The sequence below is a fragment of the Muntiacus reevesi genome, chromosome X, assembly GCF_963930625.1.
Source record: "Muntiacus reevesi chromosome X, mMunRee1.1, whole genome shotgun sequence".
NCBI classification, from domain to species: domain Eukaryota; kingdom Metazoa; phylum Chordata; class Mammalia; order Artiodactyla; family Cervidae; genus Muntiacus; species Muntiacus reevesi.
Genome location: NC_089271.1, coordinates 101,348,629 through 101,357,921, shown reverse-complemented (window position 1 = coordinate 101,357,921; position 9,293 = coordinate 101,348,629). Strand labels below are relative to the sequence as shown.

At 54.4% G+C, this 9,293-nt stretch overlaps 1 protein-coding gene across 1 annotated transcript; it reads right to left on the bottom strand.

Annotated features, from left to right (window-relative positions):
* Positions 1-648: 648 nt before the first annotated feature.
* On the bottom strand, positions 649-1,413 carry LOC136153442 (melanoma-associated antigen 9-like). The gene has a single exon (XM_065915292.1). The coding sequence runs from the start codon at positions 1,411-1,413 to the stop codon at positions 649-651; it is 765 nt and encodes a 254-aa protein (XP_065771364.1).
* Between the last annotated feature and the right edge of the window lie 7,880 nt (positions 1,414-9,293).

Sequence of the window (9,293 nt, the reverse complement as noted above, 5' to 3'; positions counted from 1 at the left end):
CTCCTAGTGTCCCCACTGTTAACATGGCCTTTCACGGAGCAGAGAATCTGTACACGTCTTTGGAATAACTGAGCCAGTGAGCAGGGGTCTCAGATTGTCTGCTACTTTCTTTAATAACCCAGGAAAATTCAATTAACTGAGATCATTTAGTTATTGTGAATGACAGACAAGAAGGCCATAAGCATGAATTCACTATGATTACTTTATTATCCAACTCTTCTTCATACAATACTATTGCTACAGAAGTTCACATTTTCAAACATTTCTAATTTCGATTCCATTGCATTCTGTTCAGGACCACAAAACAAAATGGAAGACTTTCCCATCTCTTTTAGAAAACAGCAAAACTCTTTTTTTTGAACTGTGTAACATCAAATACTCTCGGATCAATATCATTCACAAAGCTAAGATATGGAAGTTTCTTTAGCCTTCTTTGAAACCAAACCTTGAAAAATTTCTAAAGAAAACAGAGATGAATCCCCATGTCATCATAGAGAACAGGAACCAAAAGATGCTACAAACTGGTTCCCCCAACTACCCCGGGCCCTCACATTTTAGAAAGCTGACTACCCCCTCTTTAATCACAGAGAGAAGGAACAAAGTGGCTGCTGCTCTGTCCCAGGCCCCCTATTCCTCCTCCCTCGCATCTTATGCAGACAGGAATGGGAAGGCCCTCAAAGCCCTTTGGTTGACCCTGAGCATAAATGCCATGACTTGCCACTTGCTGGTCTCCACATAGGCCCGGGGACCCCACAGGAACTCATAGCGAGCAGGGTGGCTGTCAGGCACCTGCTCGTACCTCAGGTATCCCTCCCGCACCCACACTTGGGTCAGAAGCTCCCTGGGCTCCCCAAAGACACATTGCTCACTCCCAACATACACCCCCATCCTGCTGAGTGCTCCCCAGACCGCCTCCTCAGGGGCCGGGTCTCCAAACCGCATGATCATGCTGAGGACCAGCACCAGGAAGCCGGCCTTGGGCAGACCCACCCCATCGCTCAGCATCTCATCGCAAGTGAGGCCCAGGATGGGGACCAAGATGTAGGTGTGCTCCGCTGGGTCCACCTCCTTCACATCCACACCAAACAACAGCTGCAGGCACACTGAGACCTCCCTGAAGACCACCGGGAAGTGCTCCTGGTTATCCCTGAGGACCTCACTCAGCATTTCCGTCTGGGAGGTCAGCTCCTTGGCTCGATACTTGAGGAGCAGGAACTTCATCAGTTTACCTATCATCCTATGCAGAATTTCTTGGGGCAAGGCCTCCACAGGAGCGGAGGAGGATGCTGGGGGATAGGAGGCCAAGTGGGATGCGGACTCCCCCACCTCAGCCTCCAAGAGCGGCACCTCGACAGGGCCCTGGTCCTCGCCTAGGTCCTGAAGGTCTTCTTCGGGTTTGCTGAGCTCACTCATCTCAACCACGAGCACAATGCCTGAGGTCAAACAAGACACGGAAGTGAGGCAGAGGTACAGATGGGGACCAAGGGCCTCTGGGAGAGAGGAGGTGTGAGCAACCTGGGCTAAGAAACGCATCCTGGATGGTACAACACAGGCCACTTACAGATCTCCCATTGAGGGGTACTCTCAGACCTCACAGGAGTGCTCCTCCTGGGAGGCCAACCCCTGGCTACCCGAAGGAGAAACAGAGGTGACTCCCAAGCATGTCGCCAGCACAGCCTGAGATTTCCAGGTCCAAAAAAGTGGGAGGAATTGGGGCCTTCTGGGGCCCCCCTATGTTCTGGGATAAGGAGCCTCTGGTTCACTTCAGGTCACCCTCTCACCTTGATTCCTGATACTGCCTGTCTGAACTCAGGACACAGGCTTCAGACCTCTGCCTTCGCCTCCTGGTTCCTGGAGCTCCTGGGAGAGAAATAGAGTTGACATCTAAGGGCTATACTGTGGCACAGCCCTGGGCCTTCTGTGCTGGTAGGTGGGGACGGACACTCGGGTTACACCCAGTTGTGTTGTGGGTACCTTGTAATGCTCACCTTTCCCCTGGCATGACCTGGACCTACCCCTTTGGAGGAGTAGAAGGAAACTCAAAACAAGACACAAGCCTGAACAGAAAGCACTGAGGGGCACCACATGCGGCCGCACCTGTTCAGGGTCTCGTGCGGGTCCTAGGCTGGGGAGATGCTCGGTCCCCAGCTCCTCCTCACGTCCTGCCTGGCCTGCAAGCACTCGCCACAGGGGCGGGGCTCTGCTCAGTCCAACCTTGGGGTTGGGGTGTTCAGCCCCTGCCAACGTGCAGCCTCCAACTCTGCCCGTAAAACCTCACCTCCCGAGTTCCTTGAGCCAGCGGTCAAGAAACTGCTCACCCTGCTCACCCCACTCTGGGCCCTGCAAGACCCTCTTGCAAGGGTCAAGATCCCTCCATGTTGGGTTCGAACTGCCTCAATCCTTCCTCACATGGAGCCTGGACTCCAGGCAGGACTCGCGTTTGTCCCGTCCGCCATTTTGAGACCCCGCCACTTTCACAAGGCCTCCAGTCCCTCTGAGACCCGCATGTGAGGAAGTCAGACAGACCTAGTGTGCTCTTCTCACCCCAAGGGCTTCCAGGACCGACTACAGGGAAGGGGATCTGTGGGGTTCCATAGGTCCTCACCCAGGTTGCCCAGAGTCCTCCTTCAGGAACCTCACCTTGCCTCCGCACAGGACCTGGATTCTCGCCTCTCCGCAACTGAAGCCCCGCCCCTTATACCACCCCAGTCTCCTGAAGACCCGGATGTCAGGAAGTCAGCTCATGCCTGTGGCGCTCATCCTGCCCCCACGGTTGCCCTGGACTGACAACAGAGATGCGCTTCTCTGAGGTCTCCTCTGATTAGGGATTCAGGGTCCTCTAGTCCCTCTTCAGGGTCCTCAAGGTCTTCAACACTGCAGGACCTGGGACTCGGCCCCCCTGAGGCCCCGCCCCATATGTGAGGTCCCCAGTCAGAGACCGGGATGTCAGGAAGTGAGAACATGCACTTTGGGCTCATCGTATCCCAGATCGGGCAAGGACCAACAGTAGCTCCAGGATTTTCTGAGGTCTCCTCTGATTTGGGTCCAGGGTCCCCTCAGTCATCCGTCAGGGTCCTCAAATTGAAACCCTGGAGGAGCTGGGCTTCTTCCCTCTGCTCACTTGAGGCTACGCCCCCTTTCCCAGGTCCCCAGTTTCTCTGAGACCCAGATGTCAGGAATTGCAGCATGTGCTCATCCACCCCCTGTGCTCCCTGAGACTTCATGTGAACGTCCCGCCTCTGGTCAACACAAGGGGCATGCCCAGATCTGCCAGGGCTCAAGATGAGGTTCCTGAGGGAGGATGTAGGAACCCCACAGATTCCTGACCCTGCTGTCAGCCCTGGGCCACCCTGGTGGTGGGATGAGCGCTTGGCAGCCTCTTCTGACTTCCGCATCTGTGTCTCAGAAACATTAGGCAATTGTTAGAAGGGGCAGGGCCTCAGATGGGCAGTGGGCAAAGTCTTCTTTCTTTTGAGAGTCAAGGTGAGGACACTGAAGAAGGACAGAGGGGAGCCTGGACCCCAGAGCAGAGTGGGCTCTGGGGGGACATTGGGTGGATGAACGTATGCTGGATTTCCTGACTGGGTCTCAGAGAGACTGGGGACCTGGTATGGGGGCTGACTTCCTAATATACAGATTTCAGACTGGTGTCCTAGTATACAGAGATGACTTTCTGACATCTGCATTTCAGAAAGACTGGGTTCCTGGTATGAGGTTTGGTGCGTTAGTAGGGGAGAGGAGAGAATCTGAAGTCGTACCTGGAGATAAGGTGAGGTCTCTGAGGGAAGGCTGATGGGACCGCAAATGAAAACTCAAGGAATCCCAAGATAAGACTGATGGAACCCCACAGTTCCCTGCCCCTGCCATCGGCCCTGGGAGCTCTCGGGGTGAGAAGAGCACACTAGGTCTGTCCTGAGTTCCTGACATCCAGCTCTGTGATACAGGGGACCTGGTGTGAGGAGCAGGGACTACGGTGGGGAGAGGACAGAGACTAGGTACTCCTAGAAATCAAGGTGAGAACCCTGAGGGAGGACTGAGGGTAGCCAGATCTCAGAACAGAGGGAACCGTGGTAGTCCCTGGGCAGGATAACCTCATGCCGGATGGCCTGACAACCCTGGCAGAGAGACTGGGGACCTCTTGAAAGGTGGGGAAACTCCAAATGGCAGATGGGACACTTGCAGTTCTAGTCTGGAGTCTAGGCTCCATGCAGGAAGGTCTAAGGCAGTTAGACCCCAACAGGGAGGGATCTTGGCCCTTACAAGAGGGTCTTGGAGGGCACAGAGTGGGGTGAGAAATTTCTTGACCTCTGGCTTAGGGACCTCGGGAGGTGAGGTTTTTCAGGCAAAGCCGAAGGCTTCCGGTCAGCAGAGGCTGGAGTCCTCAAACGCGTTGGAGGACTGAGCAGACCCCCGCCCCTGTGGTCAGTGCTGGGAGGACAGGCAGGACGTGACGAGAAGCTGAGTACCAAACATCTCCCTAGCCTAGACCCCGCAGGAGTCCCAGGGCAGATGCACCCGCACGTGGGCCCCTCAGCGCTTTCTGTTCAGTCTCAGGTCTTGTTCTGAGTTTCCCTTCAGGCCCCCAGAGGGGAAGTACCAGGTTGTAGCAGGGGAAATGTAAGCACTACAAGGGAGCTCTAAGGGGACCTCTCACCACACAACTGAGGGGACCTCACAGTATGCACCCCTCATACCCTCAGAGAATGCTCAGGGCTGTGCCACAGGATAACACTGAGGTGCCCCCTCCATTTCTCACAGGAGCTATAGGAACCAGGAGGTGAAGACAAATGTCTGAGGCCAGTTTCCTGAGGTCAGAGAGCAGAGGAGGTCTAGGCAATGCCAGGAGTCAAGGCGACGAGGGTGCCCTGAGTGGACACCAAGTGCTGCCCATCCCAGAACAGAGGGGACCCCACAAGGGCCTAATCCACTCACCTTGTCAGTCCCAGAAATCTAGGGCTATGCTGAACACACTCTGGGGAGCCACCTCACATCCTTCTTCAGGTAGCCAGGGAACTGGCCACTCCAGAGGCATGTCCCTGTGTCGTCTGAGAGCACTTTTCAAGAGGAGACCTGCAAGTGGCTTGTGGCCGCCCAGGGTGCAGTTCTCATGTGCGGCCATTCACAGGCCATCTATCCACCACCCAGGCCCATTGTCCCCATCTGTCCCATTTGCCCCCATGCCTCACTCCTGCCTCACTCTGTAGTTTCATCTCGGGAATCATGCTCATGGTCGAGATGACTGAGCTGAGCAAGCTCGAGGAAGACCTTTAGGACCCAGGTGAGGCCAGAGACCTGGAGAGGTGCAGCACTCTGGGGCTGAGGCAGGGGAGGCTGCATCCCCCTCAGCCTCCTCCCCCACAGTCTCCTGCTCCGCCCTTGTGGAGGCCTTGCCCCCGGGAGCTCTGAATGACCTAGTGGCTAACTTGATGAAGTTCTTGCTCCTGTAGTATCTGGCCAAACATCTGACATCCCAGGCAGAAATGCTGAAGAAGGTCCTCAGGGATAACCAGGAGCACATCCTGGTGGTCTTCAGTCAACCTTCAGAGTGTCTACACGTTGCCGTTGGTCTGGAGGTAAAGGAGTTGGACCCCGAGGAGCACATCTACATCATGGTCCCCACCCTGGGCTTCACCTGCGATGTGATGCTGAGCAATGGGCAGAGCCTTCCCAAGTCTGGCCTCCTACTACTGGTCTTCAAACTGATCATGCAGAATGAAGACCTGCTCCCCTAGAAAGCAGTCTTGGAAGCACTCAGCAGGATGGGGGTGTGTGTTGGGTGTGAGCACTGTGTCTTTGGGGAGCCCAGGGTGTTGCTGACCCAAGTGTGGGTGCGGGAGGGATGCCTGGAGTACCAGCAGGTGCCTGACAGCCACCCTGCTCGCTTTGAGTTCCTGAGGGGTCCCTGGCCTATGTGGAGGCCAGCAAGTGGCAAGTCATGGTGTGTGTGCTCAGCATCAAACAGAGGGCTTTGAGGGCCTCCCCACTTCTGTCTGCAGAGGCTGCGAGGGAGGAAGAATAGGCGGTCTGAGCCAAAGCAGCAGCCAGGGTAATCCTTCCCTCTGTGATTGAAGAGGGAGTAGTCAGCCTTCTCAGAAGTGAGGGCCCGGGCCAGTTGGGGGATCCAGTGCACAGCATCTTTGGGCTCATGTTCTCTACAATGACATGGAGATTCATCTATTTTCCTTAGAAAATCTTCAAGCTTTGATTGTTTTCCCAAAAGGCTAAATAAAGTTCAGTGTCTTAGCTTGGAGAATGAGGTTGATCACTATGTGTTTGTGCTTACACAGTTCAAGAACATGAGTTTTGCTGTTTTGTAAGAGATTGGAAACTCTTCCATTTTGTTTTGTGACCCTGAATGGGACACAGTGGATTTGGAATTAGAACCGTTTCAGAAATGTGAGCTTGTGGTGGAGTGGTGGAGTCGCTCAGTCATGTCCGACCCTTTGCGACCCCATGGACTGTAGCCCACAAGGCTCCTCAATCCATGTGATTTTCCAGGGAAGAGTACTGGTGTGGGTTGCCATTTCCTTCTCCAGGGGATCATTCTGACCCAGGGATGGAACACCGGTCTCCAGATTGTAGACTGACGCTTTACCGTCTGAGGCACCAGGGAAGCACTAATATTAATGGGGCAAGAATTAGATGATAAAAGTAATTGCAATGAATTCATCCATCTGTCCTTGTGTGTCATTCTCAAAAACTAAATTATCTTTATTCGGGTTTGCCTGGGTTATTTAAGGAGTTAGCAGACAATTAATCTGAGGTCCCTGTTCACTAGCTCATATATTCCGAAGACCTTTATGGAGTATCTGCTCCAGGAAAGGCCATTTTAGGAGTGGGGACACTAGGAGAAGCAGGACACACCCACACCTACAGCAATGGTCTAGGAGCCGCAGTCACACAAGGAAGGTGGAGAGACCTCCCCTAGTAGCACTGAACAAGGCAACACGAGGTAGGGCGGTGGGGCTCCAGGAGGAGCACTTGAGTTTCAGCGCCTGAGCCAAGGTGGTTTGGGACTTTGGAATGCTGGGTTCCTTTGTGGGAGGTGGGCGAGGTGAGGCAGGCAGGTGGCAGCCCTCAGAATTGCAGACAGTGTGTCTTCCGGGTGATGGCAAAATCTGAAATGGATCATTGCTGTAAGGTGTCCTTTTGCATCTTGGATAAAGCACAGAGAGGAAGGAAGGGGTCCTAACTCTTGTCACATTGCTGTTGATCACAGGGGCAAAGGAGATGTTTTTTACCCCACATCTGCTAGGAATCCTGCAGAAGTTTGGTCGCACTCCCTTGAAGTGGTGCCCAAGAACTGCATGGAACAACGCGTTCTTTCCTGGCCCCGGACATCCAGAACCCACGGTGTAAATTAGCTTTCAATTATCTTGATTGTAATTGGCCATTGTAATCAAGGACTTGACCTTAGTTGGGGCTGCAAGAAAGGAAAGTACTGTTTTGGATGGAAGACCAGCTAGGGCAGAGGCAAAGAGTGGATCTTGCTTCTATTTCCTGGAGGAACTTGGGTCCTGTTGGAACACTCCTTCACACCCAAATTTAACAAGTCTTCGATGGAAATGGGGCTTGCCCGGTAACTCAAATAATGAAGATTCTGCTTGCATTGTGGAAGACCTGGGATGGATTCCTGGGTCAGGAAGACTGCCTGAAGAAGGGCATGGCAACCCACTCCAGTATTCTTGCCTGGAGAGTTCCATGGACAGAGGAGATTGGCAGGCTACAGTCCATGGAGTAGCAAACAGTCAGATACAACTGAGCTACTAACATTATGGTCCACTATGGTCTAAGTTGCAAAGTTTCTTAGTTTTATTTGTGAAACATCTTATTTGGCTGACTAGGTATCCCACATCCTATTGAGGTGCACATTCTCGGACAAGCCCTGGACCACAACGTAGCCAACCCCTTCCCACAGTGGAGAGTGGAGGACAGTCTGGGGGCAACATTGTGACAGATTCCTGCCCCGACATCATAGAGGCAATGGAGTCCAGGCCCTGGCAGCTGCATCCCGTCTCTCAGGTGCATCCCAGAGTCCAACACATGGGCTCCTCAAACCGCCTGGCTTCGCAGGAGAAGAACTGAGGCCACGGGGCTTGGGATCTTCCCAGGCCCACGTGCTATTGAGGGATGAGTTGGGTTCAGAGCCCTGGTCTCAATTCCTCTGGAGCCCCCGCCCTTCTGGCCCACTCCAGGCCACAGGCAGACCTTCCGTCTTCTCACACCTTCCCCTTCTCAGTGCTACATGATGCCTCTGAGATGACAAAAAGCAGGCCCATGGATGGAAGGGGATGAAGAGAATCAGAAGCACTGTGGGGCTGCTGTGTGGTTTGCTGAGAACTGACTTTGCTGGGGGCCAGCATCTCTGTCTAATCCCAGTGCTTCCCGCCAAAGGGCGGAGCCCTGTCCCTGCTGCTGCCATGGGGCGTCCTGCCCAACTGCACCTGCCAGGCTGACCAACTCCTCACCGAGCAGGAGGGAGGGAGTGTCTGAACTTATGGCACCAATGCCCACTGGGATAAGGCCCCTACAGGCGCCTCTTCAGATACAGGAGGGAAGGTAACACAACCCTCGAAGCTCCAGGTCTCCCCAGGCCCAGTGAGGGAGGGGAGCAGCTGGAGGGCCTCTGGGCTGGGGACACTGGGGCAGGGATGCCAAGCACAGGGGCAAGAAAGTGAGGCTGAGAAAGGCAGGCCTTGGAAGTCAGGAGGGTTTTTGTGTGCACAATACGGGTGTCCTGAGCCTGAGCTGAAAATACTCCTCAGTGGATGCAAACCCACTGCCCGGGCCCATGTGGTGCCTGGAGGAGGGGGACCAGAACAGGCAGCTCCCTCAGGACCCAGGGATGAGGAGGGGCCCTGGGTAGGGTGGGGTTGTGAGCAGGAAAGCCCACAATAGCCAGGCTGCCCACAGATAGCACGGTTTTCCGTCCCCTTTGGAGGAGCCGTCAGATGAGGATCACAGCTTCCAGGGTCATGTCCCAGTCAGATGAACCAACCTGATGAATCCTTTATCAACCTGTTTAGGAGCTCAAAGGCCAGGGAGCAAGCCCAAGTCAAGGCCTGTGAGCTCCATTCTGGCTGCCAGTCCTCAGGCTGAGTGCCTCTGGGAGAGCCTCTTCCAAATACTCTTAGCTCTCCCCTTTCATACACCAGGCTGTGGCCCTCTCACGGCACAAATGACCCTGCTGAGTGGCAGACCAGGTGCACAGTGCCCTAGGGTACTCGACACACATAACTTTCCAAGCTGCCAGTCTGTCCCCTACATGGTGATTTTGAAGAACAGTGGCCCAC